We start from the raw sequence: 25,023 nt of genomic DNA on the forward strand, positions 1-25,023 counted from the left end.
TTTAGGTTCTCTTGAAATACCTCATGTCTCCCAGCCTTTGTATCTCTTGGGGAAGAAGAAAGTGTTGAATGGCAGTAGCATTTAACATGAGTGCCCAAAGCTTTACATGGAGATTCCCAATTCAAATCCAATCCAGACTGGGCCAATGTTTAGTGGTGAGTCAAAGTTATGTGAAAATAATTAGACAACAGCAGAATTTGCAGTAAATAGAATGCAGCATTACCACCAGCAGCAGTTAATTTGGTATTTTCAGGAGGTCAAGAGTTCCCTGGATATGAAATCCTAAAAGACAGTCATGAGGCATATTGGTGAAAAGGAAGTTCAACCTATTCCTATATTCCAGTCATTGTTCAGAGCTTTTAATTTTCAGAATTTTTGGTTCCTCCAAAACATTACCTTCATATATAGCAAGCAAAAATCATGAAGTACTTGAAAATTGTACTTTAAATTAAGTATAATTGATATCATTATATTACAGCAAGATTCTTCTACGTCTGGCATTAACTGATACGCCACAAAGTTTTTCCACCCCATCTTACTAAATAATTAGTTTACTCTCCTAAATCACTATCAATGTTTCATAAACACACCAGCAAGTGTAAAAATTTTGAGACTAAACCTAACGTTCATGAATACTTAAAAACCCCAGATTTTTATAAGTAATGCTGGCTCTGAATTGAAAGACCTCAAAAGAGGGAAAGTTCAGAGCAGAAAATGATTGACTAGAAAACAGGAAAAGAGTTATCTAAGCTTGTGAAGGTGTTTTTATATGGCTGGGTACTACCGCACTTCAACTTTATAACTATTTGCTGGATTTGGTCCAGAGAATTTGGGATGTCAGAGTGCAAGGATTTCCCTCGCCCGCGGCTGTCTAGCATCGGGCGTGATGGGGATGCCATCAGAAAATTTAAATTAAAGAGAAGGCAACGTCAGTGCATGGTTTCTTGCAGTGGGACTTCTTTACCACTTTGGGGTTTTTGGTTTGTTTGTTTGTTTTGTATGTTTGTTTTTAAATATGCATTTATATTATTAAATAAGTTTCGCAAATGCAAAAGCAGTAAGAAGTCTATTAGCACTTGAACCTACAGAGACCTGCTGCGCACAAACCAAACAAGCGAAGAAAAGCTATTTCTTTTTTCCTGTTTTTTAATTACTTCACGCTTTAAACAGCAGAAAACATCCGGCGTACAAAGCCCACGGTCACGCCGCACCCACGTGAATTACAACCTCATCACAAGGCCGAGAAACCGGGCGGGCAAGCCCCGAAACAAAGAAACAAAAAAGCAAAAAAACAAAAAAAACAAACAAACAAAAAAAAACAAACCAAAATTAAACAAACAACAGGGAAAAAAATTAATTTTTTTAAAAAAAAAGAGAGAGAGAAAGCGGGAAAAGGAGTAATTTCTGTTGCCAGGCCGCTCCCGCGCCCGCCCCGCGCCCGCGGTGAGGGGGGAGGCGCCGGGGGGGGGCGCCCTGCGCTCCGGCGGCCCCGCGCGCCTGCCCTCGCGAGAGCGGGCGAGGTTTCCGGTGTTGTGGCTGCGGGGCCGCAAACATGGCGGCGACGCTCCGCGCCCGCTCTCTGAGGCACCTCCGCATCCGAGGTGAGGAGCGTCCCGCAGGCCGCCCCGCCGGCGTCCGCACCGCCACGGTGCCCGCCGGCCGCCCCCGCTCCTCTCCTCCCTTTCTCCTCCCTGCCCCCGGCTTCTTCCTCCCCGCCCGTCTAACGCGCTTCTCTCCCCCCGTCCCCGCAGGTCGGAACGACAGCGGCGAGGAGAACGTGTCCCTCGATCTCAGCCGAGGTACGGGCGGGGCGGGGGGGCCGCGCGGAGCTCGCTGTGCCCGAGGCGGGCGGGGGGCGCGGCGGAGCGGAGCGGCCTGGTGATGCCGTGGGGCGGGCGCGGGGCCCGGGGCCGCCGCCGGGGGCTGAGCGGAGCCGCCCGCGGGTGGGAGCCGCAGCTCGGGCACGGCGGGGCCGTGCCGGGGCCGTGCTCGGGCCGCTCCGAGGCCGCGGGGCTCCCTTCTCCCCGGCGTGCGCGCTGAGGCTGCTCGGCCGCCGCTGGGGCTGCCCTTGAAGCCCCTGCTGCTCGCAGACAGGGCTGTTTGCAGTGCCCGACCCTCCGGCCGATCGTGCCGTGCGCTTCCGAGCAGCGCCTCGGCAGCGGCGGCTGTTCCTGTCACCGTCCCTTTTTCGTGTATTCCTCCCTGCCTGCGCTAGGCCGGCTGGCCACCCCGCTTGCCCTGAGCCTCTTGCTGCAAGACCAGGAGTAACTCGTCTCCCCTTTGCTTGTTAAATTGCTCCAGACATCCTCCCCTGCTCTCAAATGTGTCTGTGTCTCTGGTGGGGGGGGGCGGGTTAGGAGGAAGGAAACAATGCTGATATCTGCTACACGCTAAGAAGTTTTGTCTCAGCCAAACAGGTACTCATTCTCTACCCACACATATCGGGTACAAAATGTGCTCTTGCCTTGCTGAGTACTGAGGTAAGGGTTAGACCCTCCCAAAGACACAGGGAAAATTAAAAAGCCAATCTGGAATGTTATTGTCCTAGAAGCAATGATATTTCGTGGGACAGAGGATCCTGCTCTGGAGAAGGAATGAAATTGATGCTGGTGTGGAACTGTTCGCTTCAGTAGAGCCAGGATGGCTACTATGCTGAATAGATCCATTTTATGGGGAAGTAGGCAGGGAAATGACAGAATCGATGAGATAAAAGTGGCCTGTGAAATGGAAAGGAAGTAAAAATACCAGCAGTAGAACTAGTGGTTTTTTTCAGCTTGGAATTGTTGATACTGCATCATACTTTCTCAAATTCTCTTTTCTCACAAAGTAAGCTGTGTTTAGTATTATTTTATTAGGCACTTCTATCATGGGCTGCAAGCTATCTCTGTATACATATCATATTTACAAGTACATTTTAATAATGGGGAAAATGCTGGAGTTTCCTCAGCTTAAAGAAACAGACTCTTATTCTATCTCCCAATGGACATGATTGCTTCAGAGAAATGCTGTCTTTAAAAATTAAAACAAGTGAAATTTTCATCACAGAATGTGGAACGAAGTCTTAACAGTTTAAGGGCATAAAAAACAAAGTTATTACTGTAAGCAATGTTACCTATTTATGAAATCTGCAGAATTAGGATTTTAATGAATAGGTTGAATAATTTTTTTTATGTTCTGTAGTGTACTGAATTGTTTTGAGGTGAAAGAACAATACACGGAATTTAAATGCTAGAGTGGTAATTTTGAGATGTGGTGTGTTTAAAATCTTCTAATCAGAATTCGATAGGTGACGATCGTTGTGATATTGATTTTTGCCATGAGGTGTTTTCAGCTGCCTGCTGAGACCTCCAAGGGACCTGTAGTAGTAGCAGTACAGCTATTACACGTGTGTCATGTTGTAAAGGAGGCTCCCGAGTAAGATGCAAACCACATTTTTAATATGTGTTTTCATTTTTTATTAATGGAAAAAGGTATTTTGCACTGTGGCAATATATCTTCTGTTAACAAAAAAAAAAATATCATTGGGGAAGTTGAATAAGAAGCTGCTTTAAATTTAGATGTCAAAACCCCAGCCGTTTGGGGTTTTTTATTAGAAAAACTACAGCTGACTGATCAGTAGTTGTCTAGCACCATATATCCATGGTAGTTATCAACTGCATTTTAAAGAGGAAACAAAAGTAAGAAGGTTAAAAGTCTCAGCAAGACATTAACTAGGCTAGATGATAATTTGATTTCCACAGTGAACACAAGTATTTGTTTTCCCAGCTGTTACAATAGTTATATAAGCAATTATTTTAAATATTTTGTTACCCTAATTTGGTACTATTAGCACAATGTTTTGATTCACTATGCTGTGCAGATCACATAGTTTTCCACAGGGCTCACGTTTGTATTAGCTTAAAAGAATGTTCTAATGGTTTTTGTTTCCCAGTACAACTGAACTTTGTGTTATTAATGTGAAATATCTGATTTGGGCAAAGTAGAGAATTGCCATAAACACAGCCTCAGCCATATGCTTCTAGTTACGGCGGCCTCTTTGTTACAAACACAAGAAATTGGCACTGGCTTATTTTGAATAGGTTCCTGTTAGTAATGACATGACTTAGCATAGGTGAGACCTTTACTTGCCCATACCCGTGGACTGTATAGTGACTACTCTTTCCATGGAGAAGGCCAATGCTGTTAAGAATTCCAAAACAAATAGTAGATGTGGGGAGAGCACTCCAGTTTGTGCTGCTCTGAGTTCTTCTTACTTCTTTTGAGCAGTAAGGCTTGAGGAGTGCCTTGCTGCTTGCAGAGTAATCCACATTTTTCTCTTTGTGTTTGGTTTGCTCTTTCCTCTGACCCTGGAGTTACAGGATTGCTCATGTTTTCCCAGAAGGCACCAGGCTTTTTACAAATTTTTACCATGCTGCTATACTAGGTTTATTTTTTTGAAGCTTCTTGGTGCTTTGCCTTTTTAAAAATGATGCATGATGTTCATGAAAGCAGTTTTGTGTGATGATGGATGTTCATGTACGTATGTGTGAGCTTTTACACTTATTAGCCTGGTTAAAGAGGATAATGTAAAGTAAGTATGTGATTTGCTTTTTCTGGGTATTTTTTTTACTTTTCTGGAGGAAAGTTGGCTCTTTGGGGGGTTTTTGTACATTCTTTTGTTTGGTTGGATTTTTTTTGTTTTGGGGTTTTTGTTTGTTTGTTTTTGTGTGTTTGTTTTTGAGTTTTTTGCTATTTATTTTGTTTCTGAGCCACTCAGCTCTGCCCATCTTTTAAGGGAATTAAAATAAATCTTTTTTAAGAATACCACTTTGCTGAAAGGCTGATCAACTCTGGAAAAGTAGTTCCCAGGATAAACATTTTTGTGTGTAATATTGGTATAGTAAGAAAAAATTGTGCAGATATAGGGTAGACTCATTGCTTTGTTTACTTAGAGCATATATCATGTGTTCTGTTGATTACAAAATTGCAATTAATAATTGGTATTTAGAGCACTCATGTTTGGGCCTTGTGTTATATTACCTGCTCAGAATAGAACAAAAAAGGAAAAGGAGGACAGACTCACCACCAGTACAACTCCCACTGCAGTCACTGGAAGGAATTAGCAGTGAGATGAGAGAGATTGGTTTAATTAGACTACTGAAATCAAGCTCGTAACTTCCTAAGGCCAGAAATGACAATTGGAGGTATCAGCCAGATTAGTGCATTTAGTAGGAATTTTTCCACTGACTTTGGCCGTGCTTGTATATATAACCATAATACAGATATTGTGCACCTTTTCTTTGTTTCTGACTGTTTCACAAGCATTTGAAGCTGAATCACAGAAGCATATATATCTCCCAGAGCTCTGGGCACTGTTAAAGGCATGTGTAATCCACACTTAATTTGCTCCCAAGTTTTTGCAGGAAGGTTGGACTACATGACCTTGAAAGGTCCTCAACCCAAACCATACTGTGATTCTTTGCTCACCTCTGTAACTGAATCACCTTATACCGCTGAGTGACCTCTTTCTTTGTTGAAATTTTGGCTGTTGTCCTTGCATCTTGAAGGCCTGAGTAGTTTGGAACTTGGCTAGTTGGGAGCAGTCTTGTGGTTCATTATCTTTAGTCAGGCTCGTCTTCCTTCAAGGGATCTCTGTTTTCTTGGAATCCTGTAGCTCAGAGGTTGCACTAGCTATTAGGAACTTTTCAGAACTTGATGCAGGGGTGCCAACTGCATACTGAAGTTGAGTAGAGCACTGTTCATGTCTGTATGTGTTCATTTCCTCCTTTTGACAGTAACAGTCTTCACTTGCTGATAGTGTACTCTTTAAGCAACTGAAATGTACATATCTCAAGCAGTAGTACTTTCATTTGCTATTCAAAAACATGCATTAGAGGATTCTGTTTTGATTTATCAATTTGTACAGCTGATTCTCTCTAGTTTGTAGATGTTGAGTCTTCTGACTAACACAGGACGTACATGAACAAAGCAACAGCTGAGAAAACTGGTGGTTTTTTTCTCCCTGAGACTGATACCACAAAATTGATTAGTGTTACCTGAGGAAATACTCTTTTTCGTTTTTTGCCTTCATTTGCTCCTCTTATGTAGGTAATAATAAAACATAAAGGAGTTCCATTTAACTTCTTGAGGTCTAAATGGTGTTACTTTTCTTACTGTGCTTGCATAATTTTAAACCATGTAGTATTTCATTCCATGTTCCCACATGGTGAATCGTAATGCATTGCATTCAGGGCAAACATCTCAGGATGCTATTTGCAGTTTACAGCCCACAGAAATGTCGGGCATTTTTAAGGGTTATTTGTGGGATAGTTAAAGAAGGCTGCATAAATTTTGTTTCCAAAATCAGCTTGAGATTTGATGACCATACTGTTTCCAGCTTCCTTCATCAGTATGGAAGAAGCAGAGAGGAACGGAGCACACATCTGATACCAAAAGTTTGAGTAGTGAGGGAAGGAGATAAAAACCCTTTTGGATTGCTTGCAGCATGGCAGTAGGGGAGCCACTGCAGAGATGGCAGGTGATGCATACTTTTTTATGGCTCAGAGGCAATTGTCCCACTCTAATGGCAACTCAGAAAGCCTTTAGGTGGTTCTTTGTGAACTTATGGGAAATGTGGACTGCCTTGAAAATGTGTAGAAGTGGGACTCCACCACACCATAGAGACAGTGTTTTTAAGATAGCCAAATAATCAGAATGTGTGGTCCCCTTCACCCTCACTCTGCAGTATGCCATCAATTTCATGGGTAGCTATATCAGGATGTTGTGCTTGAGCAGGTCACACAGAGCAATAGGTGGTTTTGCTCCCTAGTTTGTGAATCTGTAACAGAAACTGTAGCAGTTGTAGGAAGGTAATTAGTAATATTTTTTATTCAGTCTCTTGAGACACGACATATACAACAATTGGGCAGAAACCTTTGGAGAGACCTCTTATTTTGCTGACCAAGAAATGTTATGCTGTGTTGTTTTTGTGTTGAAGTTTTTTATTATATGGGGGGAGCAAAAAGAAAATGATCAGTGTTTGTGACCTGCTAACATTTTTGGCAGCATGTAAGCTTTTTGATAGATTTTAAAAATACAAGAGTTAAAGTACTGAATACATGTGCTTCAGAATTAAGTCATACACTTAATTTTCCTGTCTGCACTTGTTCTTGCACTTGTGTTTAGTTGGCCGTTGTTTTGGAATTGTATAGTGCATTGTCCCAGTTAGATTAATAACACTTTTGTACCTTTGGCTTTGCTTCCTAAGCACTGCTTTTATAAATCTTAAGACTTTTCAGAACTACTAAGATGGTATGTGCTTAAAATATTTCCACTTTCCATTTCTTCAAAAAGGAACAACATTTTTAATGAAGGAAAAATTTTGGCAAAAGACCACTTTAAAATCTTATGCCATGCTTATCTGTTGTTAAGATTTCTTGAGGAATTGGGTACTATCATGTCTTTGAAGATATGCACTCATATCTGTCTTTAAAATTTTTGCGTACAGCATCTCTGAATTTGTTTTTGTGTGTGGGTTCTTTGTTCTTGCTGATGTGGTCAGAGAATAAAACAACTGTTCCAAGATCTTGTACTTGCTATTGAAAGAGATTATTCTGTGATTTGGACAGTATCAATATACTGATCCAAACATCTTCTTAGATGTTTAAGTAATGCTGTGTTTTCACGTGTTTCTTCAACATGCTTCCTTCTTCCTCAAGTGCTGAATTGTCAAAATCTCCTGCCTTCTTGATATATTCCAGTCTTTGTCATAAATGTTGTTAAGGTTTTTTTTGTTGCTTTCCAGTATCCCACTTAAAGATTAGAGCAGTGCCTAGCTTCAGTATTTTTTTCTGTTAGAGCCTATCTGGTGTAGATGCTGTGTAAAGGAGCACAGCTCTCATCGTAAATGCAGTAAACAAGGAAGCTGTGTCAACCATGTCCTGTCCATAAATAAGTGCATTGCTTAGTCAAACTGATGACCTTTATCTGTACTTTACCAGTTATATAGCAATCTCAGAAGTTTTACCCTAATCACATAGAAGAGATGTTTAACATCAGGTATGGTTATTTTTCTTTAAAGTGGAAAGAAGTTAAACAGTCATAGTTAATATTGCAGTTTTCCTACTTTTAATATCCATGCAAACTCAGACATTGCAGAAAAGATCAGTGCTCAAAAGCTTTACAGAACAGTTTAAGAGCTGATGTTGAAATGATGACTGACTTGGGGGAATGTACTGAAAAATCAGATAAGCTTTTCTTAACTTTTATACTAATAGAAACTCATTCTGAGATTTCTTTTGTAAAACAGTAAATGACACAAGTCATCTACTTTTAATACTAACTACCTTCTTGCAACTAAGGCCAGGAGCATGTGTCTTGAGGCTCAGATAACAAGCAAAAGATCAGATAAAGTAAGAAGTGTGCTTTTCATTGGAAGGGTTCTACCCGCGTGCAGGAGGGTAGACAGATGCTTATACAATAGCTCTGGTGAATTTACACACTGAGCAGTGCTCCTGCAATAGTTCTGATACAGAAGGGTAGGTGACATAACACTGCTACACAAGTGCTGGCTGATACTTGTCAGTCTTTTAACTGGAGCACTTGTAACTGTCACAATTAAATGTATCAATTCTAGTTTAAGAGTCTATAACGTATGTATATGATTGTTTTTCATTTTCCTGTCATCTCTATGGTGAGGTAAAATTTTGGAAGCTAAACTTCAGAACATGATTAGTGAAAAGTGTGTTCATCAAATCCTTACATCTGGTGTAAAGGAGGAAAACTGGTAAAGATGCATAAATGAGAAAATGCAGTTAAAAACCCCAAACCAAACACAGAACCCAATCCCCCCCAAAAAAACTTACAGTTATATTTTTTAGTTATGTGACTGAATTTTACTAGCACATGCTTGAAAGCTTTCTAGCTGTCAGTGGTGGCCTGCATAAGTTTGGGTAAATAAATATAATGAGGACATCTCTTCACCTAAATTCCACCTGAACAGCAATAACCTTTGAATCAATGTTGTTCATTAAAAAAATTAACTTGATTGATAGCTTTTATGAATGTTTTCCTAAAAGAGAAGATTTTTTTTACTAAATTTAATTTCTGAATTTATTGGTTTTGTTCTTCACTAGACATCTCTAAGCTCATTTTGGTTAAATTGCTATTTACTGCTGTGAGTTTGGGTACATCTGAAAGTTCACTCACATGGTTGCTCCTGCAGCATTTCAGAAATACAGTTTTAAGTTTGTTTGTTTGTTTGTTTACTAGAAATTGTTATGCAAAATGAGAATTTTCAATTCTCTTTCGGTTGGAAAAATAGAGAACAGAATTTCATGCTATTTATAGATGACACTTTCAGTACCCTTTTAACTCCAAGAGAAAAAGGGTGGCAAAATGGTAAAGATGATTGTTACTTGCTGTCTTGAAATTACTCCTGTGAGTTGGCAGTTGTTTAGCTTAAATTAAGTAAGTACATCTCTGTGCTCTATTTGCATAAGTGTTCATTGTGAAGTGAACTACTCCTGTTGATTTGAGACTACAGAAAGATTGGTAGGAGATACTTATGCATGGAGTTAAGGTAATTAAAGCTAAAGAATACAGCCTTGGTTTATGGAAAAATACACAGTTTGTAAGAGTAACAAAGAATAATTTCATTAATCTCTTCATGTAAAGGTGCATAGTGAACAGCACAGAGATTTTGTTTGGGTTTTTTTAGCTGCATTGATTGGTTTCCTGTTTGAAGTGTACATAGACTGTAAACAAATACATACATTAAAAAATAATTACTTCATAAAAATAGAGGACTGTCAAGAACAGCTGTTGCCTAGAAATTACCTACTTAAAAACAAATTAATCAATTTGTAAGAAATCTTATTCCTTTGTTACCTCCTAAGTATCAGTGAAGTCAGAATTCAATTTGAGCAATCTCATATCTAGAAAATTTAGAATGTGCTGATGTCCTTTAAGCAGACCATCTGTGTGTGTTGTGGGTAGACTTCTGGTTTTTTCCCATGAAGTGGAGAAAATGAAATAGAAAAAAATCTTGCTGTTTCTATAAATGTGGCATTTGCAGCTCAGTTTTTAGCTTAGCCTGTTACTTCAGCATAGACTTTTCTAAGTTGAGATTGACCAATAGATTAAGTGTCTTTTGTCTTCAAAGAATTGTATTTATGTCTTGTGAAACCCAAATGTGACTGACATTTCCTGTTCTTTTTTGGGAGGAAGAGTAGAAGTCTTGAATGGTCACAGCAATGTGACTATATTACCTGTGTGACACCAAGACATGTCCTGTTCCTTAGTACGAGGGTATAAAGCCTGCAAATATCACCAGTCTGACCTGTTTAGAAATCTTCTGGTTACATAGCATTTTAGGATGTGGAAATCAGCGCATGACATTTGCCGCAGTTTAAGTTTCTGACTGCAGTCAGTGCTGTTTGTGGATTATTTGAAGTTTCTAGTTGTTTTAATGCTTGAATTTGGATATGTTACTACTTTGGTGTTTCCATGTTATGCAAATTGCCCTTCATGCCTTGATTGGCAAACTAGGTGATCCTACATCTGCTAATGTTGATGGACTTCCTACATGATACCCTTTGTGACAGGATATTTCTGGAGACAGTGGCTACTTCCTGGCAGCTTTGAGTTTATTAATTAGAGCCATGAAACATTTATGCTTTCAGGTTCTTGAACATACTAAAATGATGCAGTGAGGAATCAGAATGTTAATTGATAAAACAGCCTTAGAATAGGATCATATTTCAGTTTGATAATATTCAGAGAAATATTTAATCAAAATTGTCTTGGGTGATTTTGAAAGCAGATTTGCCTGGTCCACTCTCCAGGTATTAGTTGCAAGGTGGCAGAAAGGCATAGCATTTATTAAAACAACTGAAAATTATGGCCATCCTGATATTTCTGCTTCTAGAAGTGGTGGCAGAAACAAAGAAGATGGATTGGAAGAACAAAAGATAATTTTCTAAACCATTACAATAATCTTACATTCACCATTCAAATCCGTCCTTGATGTTCTGGGAATTATTAATTTGATTTGTGTACCGACATAAGCAATTTTGTACATCTGGGAAAGGCTCTTTACTGGCTCTTGACCATAAGAACAGTTGTACTGGGTCACTCCAACCTTGGCAGTAGTTGATAATTGTTGCAGAGAAGAGAGCAGAACAACAGGCAAACAAATGCATAGTCACACAGTTATGGAATGTTCCCCAGCCTCCAGCATTTTGAATCTTCTGTGTTTTTTCTCTCCTTTTTTTTTTTTCTTCTTTCTCTTGTTTTCTTTTAAACATCTAAGCTTTTGAAAGTTTAGAGGAAGTTCTTCCTGAATTTAACTGTGTTTCAGTTATATTTATGTATTATAAAGTGATCATAAGAGACTATAATTCCAGTTTGGTTTTAGTAATGATAATATGCAGTAGTTATAGTTTGTATCTTGTAGTGCAGAAAGGTGATGTTCTGGTGGTATTTTTTTTGAGGGGCAAGAGGCAGGGGAACTGGGAATAAGTGTAATTCACAGACTTGATACATATTAAGATTATTGCTATGATTCTTGTCATGAACATCATGTCTTCCTGGGAGTTGAGGATAAAACTGTAAATTTAAATGGAGGACTAAATTAAACATTTTCTCTTTATGAATAGACAAGTTTTTATTAAAGAATTGATTTTTTTTAATATACCTTGGTACCTTATGCAATTTTAACTAATAATAATTAGTATTATTTTTATAATAGGCCTTTGAGGAAGCTTATACAGGACATTAGGTTTTGTATTACTATAAAGCATTTAAAGATTAGTTTGTTTATCAAAAACTATTTGTAATTAATTTTCAGACCAGCCTTATAATTCTCCTTTGGAATGGTCCTTCAATTTTCTCTCCGTTCTGGAAAACCTCTTAACATTTCAGCTATGAAACCCATGTTTTAGTCATTTTAGCAGTAAAGCAATGCTATTTACAAAGCTGCCATACAAGATCACACACTGGGAATAATTAGCATAATTGCAAGGTGAGGATGCAGTAATGGACTTTTTACAGGTATAATCTCTGTGTCTTGGTTAGAAATAGTATTGTAAGACAGCATTTTGGAAAATAGTCCATTTTGGGATTGCTCTTCTGACTGCAACACCAGACTGTTGATTTCCTGCCACCTTCATATTTACTTTATTAAAATATTAAAATTAAAAAAAAAAAAAAAGGTCCTTTAATTTGCAACATTTATGCACATCTGCAAAAGAGAAATCTGTACAATCACAGTAGGTATTTAAATTTTACTTAGTTGTAAAGTTGTAAAACTTTTACGGTACAATGTATTTCCCACCTTATGGCTTCAAGTGTAAAAGCAGGATTTTAACTATGATCATAGAGGATATCTGTCTGGCTTGGTATTCAGTATGTTTTTCAACATAACCTAATACTACAAACACATGGTTTTATGTTTTTACACTATAAATTGAGACATACTTTCAGTCTAAACATGTGTTACTGGGTTATTGAAAATCACATATTGAGTGTAAAGTATTCATGCACTAATTTTTTTGAATCCGGCAAAGCAGAGTTGATGTGTTAATACAAATAATACAGGAGTGATCTGTGTTGTGGAGTTTGATTTTTGTTGTGTAACTTCCTCATCTTTTGTATTCTCAGGTTTTCTGTGCAGTTTTCACTGTTTGAATTAAGTGTAAATTAAGAATACTTTAACATCAAGAAGGTTACATAATTTTCCTGATTTTTTGCAGCAAGTTGATAATAGTAGGATATGACTTACCATTGATGTCTCATTTCATTATTAAAGGTCTTGATTAATATGTGTTTTAGGAGCGTGATTACTTACCATATAGTCTTACATAGGCACTACTAAGTAATTGATTTCTAATATCTCATTGCTTTTAATAACTAATAACTCATTTCAGTGGAAGTGGAGAACAGTGTGTTATTGTTTCTAGTTGTTATATTTCACTCGACTTCATTTTGGCAGCTGATACTTTAATGAGCTACTAAGAGCAGCTTAACAATATGCAATTGCATGGCACTTAAACTTTGAAAATATCTAATAATTGTAGAGATGTATTGGAGATTCACCAGATTTATCCATTATACAGTCATTACTGTGATTGTTTCTGTAAGAGGACCTCTTGTGTTTTTAGGCAATGGTGAGATGCTTGACTGCAGTGAAGTACAATTTTCTTCTTTAAAGACAGTGTTTGGAAGTGTTTAATCTTTCATTTCACTTTTTGGCCTTGTGATTCTAGTAGGTGGGACATCAGCCACTAGTGCAGTCTCTCACTTGAGAGTTATGGTATATATATGCATTGACTATTGTTAACAGTACTGTGTACTGTTTTAGCACCTACCAAGTGATGCCTATAATAGACACTCCTCAGTTTAACTCATGTCTGACTTCAGAGCTACTGAATTATTTGGGTGCTAAAGCCTACCATTCTCTTTTTTTTTTTTTTTTCTGTTTCATTCACATGTGCATAACAGAGCAGCGAATTGGCATGCTTCTAGCATACTGAATGTGGTCAAACAATGCTGCTAAATCTGTCAGGTGAAAGGAGTCGTCACTTGTGCTAATATAGCTATTGCTGGTCCTGTTTCATTCCTGTATTAGATGGAGCGCTGGCTGTTTTGTGTAGCTGGACTTCTGTCGTGTTCTTTCTCTCTGGAGAATGGGATCTGTCAGAATGCATCATGGTTCTCACTGGGGAAAAACAATATCACAGTCCTGAAGGGGTGAAAAAATGAGTCAAGCTTTAAAAGGTCATGAGAGTTTAGAAACAAACAACAGCACAACATTGGAGATTTTTAATATACATCATCTGTGAATTACTTTTAGGCATAGAGAATCATGGAGTTCTTGAGGCTAGAGTTTTAAAAAAACATCAGCTTTGGTCTCTGCTAAAGATCATAATTTTAAATAGAGAGTGTTAGTGCAAAGAATTGTGGGTGAGAAACTGTGTTTGGTGTAACAGAAGTAAGCAGAGCAACTACTGCTGCTTCGAAGTTTTTACTGTCCAACAAAAAGCAGACAGAGAAAATGAGAATAATGATGAGCAAGCTAAGCTGTTGCTGCAGGACACAAGTGGGCTGACTTGAAATTTTTAGATGTATCAACAAGTTTTTAGATGACATTTGTGTGAAGTGGCTTTGTGTACAATAATTGGGACAACTTGCCAGTTGTAAAGTGCAGGTAAAAAAAAAGGTGACTTTTTCTATTGAGTGTCATGTGGAACAGGTATGTCTTGTGTCCACCACTCTACCTGTGAATGGCTTAGTGGTGCAGTTACTTCTGAGTGTGTTTTGTAAGAACTTAGTATTCAGTTTGAGTGAATAACTCAGTTGAGATCTAGCATAGTCAGAAGAGCAAGAAAACAGAGATACTCAACAGGATAATTTTATTGTGAATTTGAAGATGGGTGCTAAAGTAGTGTAAAGGATAAGGGTGTATTATACAGCGGGACAGGAGAGGGAAGGAAAGTAAGGGAAGGGATTCTGCATCTTTTGGCAGAAGAAAGCTGGAAGATCACTTCAGTTGTTTTTCAGAGCTCCCCCCTCACAAGCACCATGGGAAAGAATGTGAAGCTATTTAATTGTTGCTGTGGGCCAGCTGGAAATCATAGAATCGTTTTGGTTGGAATTGACCCTTCATAATTGAGTCCAACCACAAACCTGACATTGCCAAGTTCATCACTAAACTGTGTCTCTAAGTGCCACGTCTGTGCATCTTTTAATTACCTCCAGGGATGGTGACTCAACTACTTCCCTGGGCAGCTTGTTCCAGTGCTTGATAACCCTTTTGGTGAAGAAATATCTCTCAATAAGAGTCAGCATACCAGTAATAAATGAAGTGAGTTCAGGAAAGAATTGACTTTTGAGGGGATCTTAATAAGAAGCTTCTTTTCTTGGTTTTCTGTTTTAGATACAAAACAGGAACTTCTGAGAAGCTAGAGAGTAAGAGCCAAGAAATCACTACAGCAGTGATATGTATGAGCTGCGGTCCTTAACATATACAACACGAGCTAGCTCAGTGGGCTAGAGCATGGGTTTTGAGTTCAATCCCTCAGTGAGCCATTTACTGAAGAGTACAAGTCAGTGATTCTTTTGAGTCCTTCCAGTTTAGAATATTCTGTAAAACTGAAACACCAACAACAGCCCCCTCCTCTCACCCCACAGCATCTCTCCACCCCCACAGAGAACTGAACAAACAAAATGAAACAACAGCAAAGAAAGTCTTTGTCAACACCAAGATGAACTGTTAACTTTGACGATGAAATGTTAAGGCTGTGATATTTCTTTGCACTATGCTTTTTGCAATTCCTGCATTACTCAGTATTTTATAGTGCCTTTGTAAGATTTTGTGACAGGGAGATAGACAATGCTGGTTCTGATCTGTGATTACAGGAAAGCCACATGGCTTAGTTTTTAGAAACCAGAATGTATTTAGTCTGTTTCCAAGCCCATTTCAATGTGAGGGGCAAACTAGCAAAAGTTTGAATTGCCGTTTGTGTAGTCAAATCAGTTTATTTAAATCCTTTTACATCTGTGATGTGAAGTTTTCTTAGGCCTGCCTACCTTCCTTACTGGCTTGATTAAAATTGAGTCACACTTGAGTAAGTAATGCACATTTTCTACTTCTTTGCAATGTATGATGCATTTTCAGAAGAAGGAAAAAGAAGATAGGCAGTCTTTCCTTGAAGTTAGTATGTCACAGTTATTTGTTAATTTTTTTATAGGATACTTTTTGTGAGAAGGCTCTTCAGAAGATTGAAACAAAACTTCACTTTACAATATTTGACCAAAAAGGCTTCTGTTGTTTTAGTTCCTTCTGAGGTAATATACTATGAGAGGGTCTTTATTTCTTTACTGTCTTGTTTTTCTGCAGCTGCATTGGTTTTAATAGGATTAAAGAGTGAGACAGATAACTTGCTGTATTTATATTATCAGCTCAGTAATGGAAATGTCTGTCATGTTCTCAGTTTTCTCAAAGTTTTGTAGCTTTTGCTCTGGAGTTCCCCAGTTTGCTTCAAATTACTTATCTGCTAATAAAGCTTCTGGGAAATACCTGATTGCCCTGCTAAGCACCACAAACACATCTTTCCTCAAAATTTTCAGTCTCTAAAAATGAGTTTTTCCTCAACTGGAAGAAGACGTGGTAAGGAAAAAGTTGCTGTAACTGCAGCTTTTCATGAGAAATAGAGGAAAATGGTTTTAGTACACATTTTATTTAGTCGTCCTTATTATACAGATCTGTCATTGCTACAGAATCATTAATATGGGAAATTGTAGTATCATTGTGCCCTTATTTCTTCACATCCAATCTGACTGCCTTTTTCCACAGGACAACTCAGGCACTTCTGAGTTAATGCCGGTTTTACCAGATAGCCAGATAAGAACATCCATTGCCATTGCCCAAGAGGTTTTCCGGGCTAGCGCTGTAGTCTTTCTTGTTCACACAGTAAGCTTAGTTTATTCTGCATATATAGCCATCTGCACTTTCAAAATTAAAAACATACTTTCAGTCACTTTGGAAAGTTATGTTGCTCTAAAACTGCTCACCTGGGATCTTTCTTGTGGCATAACGGGGAATTCTACAGGTCCAAAAGTGTTGTGAGCCAGGGAAATTCCCACACATTACCCAAGGGAGGCCAAAGCATAGGTATGAGCCAAACTGTATTTTCAAAGAAATCTGATTATGAGGAAGTTATCCTCCTCTCCTGTTTTGTTCTCTTGAAATTAAGGGGCTATATGATATAAACTATTTGTAGTGCCATAAGTAATCCAAACCACTTGCTTTCAGTGTGTTTCATCACTGAAAGTGTTCTAGGCCAGGTTAGGTAGGCTTCTGAGCAACCCGGTCTAGTCAAAGATGCCTTGCTGATGGCAAGGGGGTTGGAACTATGTGATCTTTAAGGTCCTTTCCAGTCCAAATCATTCCACCATTTTATTGCTTGTGCTATTGCAGACCTCTTAAACTGAGTTAAGCCCTGGAAAAGCAAACTGTGCAGAGGAATCCCAAACCTGATATAGATCCATTAAGATTCTCAGTGTTTCTAATTTCTGTAGTCATGCCAAAGATTATTTTTTTCTTTTTCCTAGGGATGCAGAGAGGTCCGTGCTCATACTTCAGTTTAAATACAAAGCTTTTAGATACCTGTTTTTACTGTGCAGACTGCACAGCTGTGCAAGATATCTGTGCCCATACTTGTATATCTGATGGCTGACTTTGCGTATGCTGTGAGTAGATTTGTATCAAGCTAGTGCTAATAGAAATTGATGCCTATGTTCAAGAGCATACTTTGTCTTCCCAAAATCTCATTGATCCTTTGCTTGAAAATTACCAGAATTACATGTTGTGACAGTAGCATGTCTCTACATGCTAGAGTTTAGTTTTAAACATGCCAATAAAATTGATTACCTTACCTTGACTAGGCATCTAGCAGCTAATCGAGCTGATGACATTTGATTTCATTGGCTGATAGACAAAATCTTCATTGACTATGGTGGGTTGAAAAGTTTGTACACTTTAATTGGGGTGCCTACCTGTAAGTGTCCTAATTTTAAATAATGTCTTGATTCCCAATGATGGTGCAAGTACAGGTCTTGTCTGTCCAAACACATTCTGGATATATCCTAGTAAGATTGCTTGCTTTTCTAATTTTGTTTAAATTTTTAAAGTACAGGAAGTGATGTAAAAACATGGTTTGTAGTAGAAGTACAAGATGATGCTTTCTTTACATCTGCAGTGCTTGATTTCCTTTGCATAATGATAAATACACAAATACACTGTTACAAAGAACAGGAAAGTAAAAGACTGTGTATATGCCACAAACTCAGCTGTAGCTGTTCCTTTCAGCAGTAGGAGGAAAGTTTTTCTTACCAAAGTTAGTGTGGGACACCAGACACAAAAGCTATCTTTGCCACATTTTAGATGTCTGGTGCTTAGGCTTGTTCTAAAAACTTCATTTTGTGTAATGCAGCTATTTCTCCTTTTTGGTAATGTGTTATTTTCAGTAGTTTACATCTTCAGATCTCAAACTGCTGATACCTATCCTCAGTGTCTAATCTAAAACTCCATGAGAGTCCTTCATCAAGTACGTCCCTTTAAAAACTGCCCTGCCACTGTACTGCCACTTACAGAATTTACTGCAGTGTCTGTTACAGTAGCTCCTTGTGCAGCTCCCTGGGCCCAGCTCCACTCTGTGCTGCTTGTTCCACTGTGCCTCAATTCCAGCCTTAATTCTGAAAGTGGGACAGAAGTGTCTCTGCTCATCATGGTACTCGTTTTCTGTTTTCTAGCAGAATGCAGGGTAATCAGTTGGCGTCAAATAGTGGTTTGGGAGTGGTGTTTTTTTGTTCGTCTGTTCTTGTTGGGATGGTGGACTCTTAAGAAGATGCTCTTAAGCCTGTCGTTTACCTTGTAGTTCACTTTCCATGTTACTGGAAAGGCCTAGCCCTCTATTTAAAGCACCGTTGTGGAATGCAATTAAGGTGGAGACCAGAAAAGAGGTCTCATCTTTCCAAAATCCCACAAAGCCTTTGTCTAGAGGGAAAAAAGGAGTAGTGTGTTGTGTCAGTAACATGCTATATTTTAACTTCCGTTTTTCAGCTTATTTTGCCTTTAAATTACATGAGGATTGAGGTTAAAGCTGTTCACTTACAAGATGTAGGGATTGGCATTTCGGATACTAAATGGATTTCTTTGTCAACTGCAAATCTAAGATACTGATTAAAATCTGGTTTAAAGTGAGAGTGTCTGTCTTCCATGGCCTTTAGCATTTATTCTACAGAAATCTAGTATGCCTGGTTTTGGTCCCTAGCATAAATCAGATTGATGCTTCTTGGAGCAAAAGTGCTCTGTGTCCTTATCTGAGACCAGAAGAGTACCAATTATGCTTATGAAACTGCATGTTGAATGTATGTTTAGATTTTCTTCTTTTGAATTTTTTTTCTTTTATTGTATCTGCTAATGCCCTCTTTTCTTTTGCAGACCCTTGTGATAATATGAGAGAGATTCTCCAAAATGTGGCCAAATTACAGGGCGTGTCAAATATGAGAAAACTGGGTCACTTGAATAATTTTACTAAGGTAAGAACTCAAATAGTATCATAGAACAAGTGATTGTACAGGTAAAATGTTTCTTATTTACTCAGTCAGACGTTGGCTGGGACATTAATGAAATTGCTTAATGTCACTGAACTCGAAGCCTATATACTATTGGAAAGCAAGGTATCAAATAAGGACAAGAAAATATGTGAATGCAGAGTTATGCTGGAGTTTGCATACCTGTCCTGCTGGCTGAATTTTTGTAGTATTTTAGTGCTTAGAAGATGGAAATTTGGTTCCTGTTGTGCAGAGCTGAAATAAAAAATGTAAAGTGCCAGACTTTCTGAATGTAAACTGATAGAGTATGGTGAGGGAGGAGGACTGTATCAATGCACACTATATGCAATGTTTTGGACACTAATAGAATTGGAACTGCAACTTTCACTGCAGTTTTCATAGTGAAAAAGGTTCCATTTCTGAAATATGTCCGTGTTGATCATTTTTGATGTGCTTCTTCCAAATGGTAGTGGTCATGTGACAGGTACACTTTGAAAATAAAACAGATATATTGGAAGTTGTCATTGTGAGCTGATGAGGCAAGAATTAAATACTTACTGCAGGATGAAGGTGTAAGCTGGAGAAAGAAACTGAAAGATGTTCAGAAGGACAGCAAGTAGCATTATTTGGGTAAAACAGAAACCTGTGGAGAAAAGCTGAGACAAGTCATGGCAGGTGGTCAGGGAGTTAGGGAAAACATGTTCATTGTAGGATGGTGAGTAGTTGTGGTTGGACCAGTGTTGTATCTGTCAATGCAAGGAAAACGTGTGTTGCAGTTAGTGAGGCAGGAAACATTGAAGCTTCAGTGTGAGCCTTATCCAAATTGATGGACTGATAGAAGGACGTGGTGTGTTGAACACCTTTCTGATAGGGATATGGCAACACACCTGAAAAGAAAAACGGAGTTCCTGTGTCTGAGGATGGATCCTGCAACCAGCTGCAGCCAAGAAATAACACAGTAGAGGAGAATGTGAGGATTAAAGTAAGGTTTAAATTATAGTTGCAGATAACTTTGTTACAAAGAATTGAGTAAGATTGCCAGGAGTTCAGTTGACATTCTTGAGCCAATCTTAAGTGAAAGAATACTCAAGGGTGGGTGTGGGGGGCCAGTTGATACGAGAAAGCCTTTGAAGCAGACATCTTAACAGGAGCGTGAGTACTGGCAACAAAATCATAGTAACAAATGAATTTATCTTCTAATGCATTAATAGTGAATCTGTAAGTGCTAAATTTTCTGGATTGGTTCAGAACACATATAGGTGCATGGCATTCACTAAGCACTGAACTTCACACTGAAGTCTCTTCTATGGGCTATTGCCTTGTGTCTGTTAGACTTCAGCCATTGACAGAATGCTCCTGTTTTCACTGGGATTTCAAAATGTGCTGCAAGAAAGCTGTTCTGCTAGGAAAGTCTGATGTGTAGCTAGGTTTTTTTTTTTGTGATAATTGGAAATTTTGAAATGTGAATGCTTCCAGATTCTCTGATTGTCTTAAAATTAAAGAGCTGGATTAGGTTTTAGATGCACAATTTGTAGTGAAAAGTCAATATTTGAAACTACGGATCTCAAAACAGAGTCAGTTTCGCAGTTGAGAATCAGATGTTAGGCATCTGTAACTCAGTTAAATTAATAAATATGCATATTGTAGTTAAAAGATGAACCAAATATTCTTTCTAAAAGATAGTTTTGAGAGATTGCATAATTCCGTAATTGAATATTTGAAGAATATTTGGGAGTTTTGTGAAACCCAGTATTGAAAATGGAAAATTCATAGAGAAAATGGAGGGATGGTTTTAATAAATAGCACTTAAGACTGGCAGGAAATTATGGGTTTGTGAAAAGCAACTTCATAAAATTAAATATTATGTTTGAAGGTGGAGACTATAGTTCATAACCTGATTTTAATTCTAAATCAGATTCACACTACTCAATTTAATATTGAACACTTGTTCTTATATTCATCTCTCTGGACTATGTACTTTGTAAGTGCATAACTTAGTGCATTTGGTTTTAAAAACTCTTCCTGTTTTTGTTTGAACTGTAAATGCAGTTATGAGAATAAAAGTTGCAAGTTGTGCTGTATTGTCTGCCTTGTGGTTGGAACAATTCTGTGTTTGTCATTCCAGTGGTTAAAAGTGAAAGCCTGGAGCTTGACGAGATGGTTTTATTTCCTTTTTGCACTCTGTTCTTCTACCATGAGTTAGTATAGTCTCAGTTCCTCCTTTTTGAGATGGGAGTGTGAGTAAGATTGATATACTAAGGGCTGAGGATGTTTATATCCTGTCTTGGAATTATAATGAATATGAACTTGTTTTGTTCATAAATTTTTGCATTTTGAGGTCCATTTTTGAAGAGCTGTCTGAGGTATTTGTACTATAGACAGGGAAAGGACCTTTGGAAATTTTTAATAGTATGTTTCAGGTAAAATAATATGGAAAATCTATTATTATCCTGCTAGAAATATTATTATACTTCAGACATCTGAACTAGTTTAAGCAGCTTCTCCAACTACCACATATTTTTCTTTTAAAGACTGCGACTCTTACTGTTTTAGTTCTTTAGTCAGGGAAAGCAAAATGTTTTTATCACTTGGAAACAAGTAATGTAATATACTCCAAATCTGGAGTTTCCTGACAAGGATCATGATAGATACCGAGTTTTGTATTATTGTCAGGATATCTGAGGCTTGTTATGTTTAGGTTTCTTTACTTGAACTGGACTGGATTTTTAAGATGAGCTCTGTTCCCCTCACCTCCTCTTTTTAAGGAGCAGGGGCATATTCATAATTTAAAAATTACTGAACTAGTACTAAACTAGACTCCAGGGCTTTATGTAGAAGTTAAATACTTTAAATATTTTTATTTTAAAAAAATGGTGGTCAAAAGTCAATAGGAGTTACTTGTTCATCTGCTGGAATAAGACAATAAAGCAGATACTTTATATGAAGCTTGTGTGCTTAGGTGATGTAACTCCTGTTTCCTTGCTACTTCCCTTTAAGAGAAATCTTAACGAGTCCCATTCAGGTCTCCACAGCACGTACTATTACTGTGCAAAGTATGCTTTATACATGATATTTTACAACAACTTTAATTTCATTTCATTTATCAAGTTTTTGCTAATATTACTTACTTGCTAAATGATTAGTGTTCGAGTTCTTTGCCCTTTATCTACAGAACGTATGTTGTTCTTGCCTGACAGGTGGTCTAAGTTTTCTATTCCAGGAAATTACCATTCCCAGTCTGGTGATGCACAGGCTGTGGAAAGGTCTGTTTAGTTCCGAATTGCAGCACCAGCAGACTTGGAAATTTTATTTGCTTTGAATGAGAGCACACTCTTCTCCTCTGCTTCTTGTCACCTAGTAAGTGAAGCTGCAGTTTTGTAGGCAGAAACTTTTATGAAGTAGTGCCTCAATCTATATTCCTTCAAGCTGCTTTATTTAACCTAATTTATATTCTGACCTGAAAACTGTTTGAGGATTTGATCTCCAGTAAATGGTCAGTGGGACTTTCAAATGTCACAGCAGTTCACAAGTCTGGTATATGCATTTAGCTCCAGTAACCTGGGTAGGATTACCCATCTTTAATTTATATGGCCACCTACATAAGGTAAGCACCTTGAAGTTTCCCAGCTTCTGCTGATCAATACCAAAACATCGTGGTTACATCTTCTGGGTTTTCCCCACCCCCATGGGAAGCAGTAAGTGGTAAATCACTGAAAACCTGAAGAAACTGTGCAGTTACATTTACCTAGTGGAAAATACCTTTGTAATTTGAAGTATTTATTTATAAGCATCTATTACAGAAGGTTTATTCCACTGGGAGCTTCTGAGCTTCATACCATTGTAAAATTACGTTTTCAATCTGTTCAAAACTTAATTGTCATTATTTAATAAAGCTCTACTATTCTGGCCTGTATATCTGTTGACTTTTGACCATGCTGCTGACTTTCACTCGGATGATATGGATTGAGTGGCTTGGGTGTGGGTATGGTCATAGAGCCTTTCATGGATTGTGTCTCTGATTTATAATCTTACCATTTTAGAGTCTCTCTGTCTTTTGCAAAACCCAGGTATCTTAGACTGAATGTACTGTCTGACTGTAACATTCATCCAGGCAGATAAACCACTGGTGAAAGCTGAAATCTCAGGGTGAGATGTAGCAGATAGAGACAGAGCATGTACTTAGGGACATTCAGCTGTGTAACAAATGTGTCTGAAGCCAGAGTCCACAGTTTCAGTAGGGGCTTCTCTTAAGACTAGGAGCTACAAAGCAGTCTTCATTAAATATTGCCAGTGGTGGCTCAAACTGTGTTACCAAAGTTATAATGCAATAATTGCATCCTGAATGCACAGAATAATATAATATTTTTACCTAGTATTTGCTGTGGCTATTCTGCTAAATATAAATTTAAAGGGTCTCAAATGTACACTCCACTTGTGCATGCTGTTGACCTCCTATGGTTTTGTTGTTCTGAGCTACTGTTTCCAAGACATGTTGATATGTTACTCATATTGCTGTGACTCATCTGAGTAGTATGAAAAACTCATAGCTGACAGTAAACATGAATAAAGCCTTCACTGTAAGTTAGTCACTATCTGGCCCAATGTACTTAACATTTTGTCCTAATATTTAATCTTACCCTCAGAGAGTCTTTGCTATACCCAGTCACTGTGTATTTGACCACAAAATTTTAATTTTGAGGTAGACTCATTTGCAGTATTAACTCACAAAGTATACTTTGTTTGGTTTTGTTTGTACCTTTATAAAATATATATAAAACTTACAGTGTGTATTTAAAAATGTATGCTTTTTATAGGTAAGATCTATATATGGAAAATATAAATAGTATAAAAATACAAATAATTGCATAATTCCAGGTATTATATGATAATCCATTGGCATTTTAATTAACTATGTCAGTGTATAGCCAAAGATAAATTTCAGTATTCTGATACTGTTTGCCTATAGAGTTATGCTGTCATGGTATGTTTGTTAATTGTTAAATCTTGCAGTCAAATATATGACAGTTACTTGACTTTGTCAGGAAGACAGCCATCTACAAATACACTGTATTTGGGCCAGAATCATTGATCTGCTTAATGTTGTTTAAAGGTGAAATGAGAAGAAAACAATAATGGTTTTTAGTATAATATATTTAAAGAAAGGCATTTATAACATAGCAAATGCCCAAGAAATTGGTACTATCTGAACAGTTCTGTTCTTAATAGCATCTTCCGTAACTATTTTTTCCTCCTTTCAAACTTACAGAAATCCAGCCTTACCAGCCAGGTTTTTTTTCTCCTACATTAAATAAACCAAAGGCTCAGCCTTCATGGGTGGATTTTCTACCTGCCTTGTCCATTTTTCTGCTACGCATTTTCCACTTTGCTCTTAAGATGTGTCATACAAAATTTTGTTCTTGCAGTTTTGAGAGTAACCTGTGAAATTTAAAAAGTCTTTTAATTTCAAACATAATGCAGTCCTATTAGTATTTCCAGAGATAGATTTAGTTTTCTGGTTTTTTTTAAATTAACATACTGAATGTCAATTTCTGGACATTTTCTGTTTTATGCTGGCCTGCTTTCATTTCTTATCTGTCTGTTAATGTGTGGTACACAGAAGGATATGATATGCTGTTCCTGTTATTTAGTTAAATCTTATTGAGTTTGGGCACTCCTTTCAAGTCACTGAAACATTTTTGAATTCTGATCTCGCTGTCCATCTTTTTAGGCCCTTTTCTATATGTAACATATAGAAATTATGAAGAAAGCTAATGCATAAGTGCTGGTGTTCCATTAGAGGGAGAATAAACTAGTAGCTATTTTCTTTTCTGTGGGAGAAGTATTTCAAATGTATACACAGACACCATTAAACACTTCTATAATTATTGCTGTCAAATTCAGAAATTTATATCCAAAAAGCAATTAAAC

General features: G+C 37.8%; 1 protein-coding gene across 1 annotated transcript in view; it reads left to right on the forward strand.

The window, feature by feature from the left end:
* Positions 1–1,505: 1,505 nt before the first annotated feature.
* RICTOR (RPTOR independent companion of MTOR complex 2) overlaps positions 1,506–25,023 on the forward strand; it is an 82,415-nt gene continuing 58,897 nt past the window's right edge. Inside the window, exons 1-3 of the mRNA XM_079330091.1 lie at positions 1,506–1,601; positions 1,752–1,799; positions 18,983–19,080. Of these exons, the coding sequence (XP_079186217.1) occupies positions 1,553–1,601; positions 1,752–1,799; positions 18,983–19,080 (195 nt within the window). The 5' untranslated portion in view covers positions 1,506–1,552. The remainder of the gene's footprint in view (positions 1,602–1,751; positions 1,800–18,982; positions 19,081–25,023) is intronic.

Source organism: Erithacus rubecula, assembly GCF_903797595.1.
Source record: "Erithacus rubecula genome assembly, chromosome: Z".
NCBI classification, from domain to species: domain Eukaryota; kingdom Metazoa; phylum Chordata; class Aves; order Passeriformes; family Muscicapidae; genus Erithacus; species Erithacus rubecula.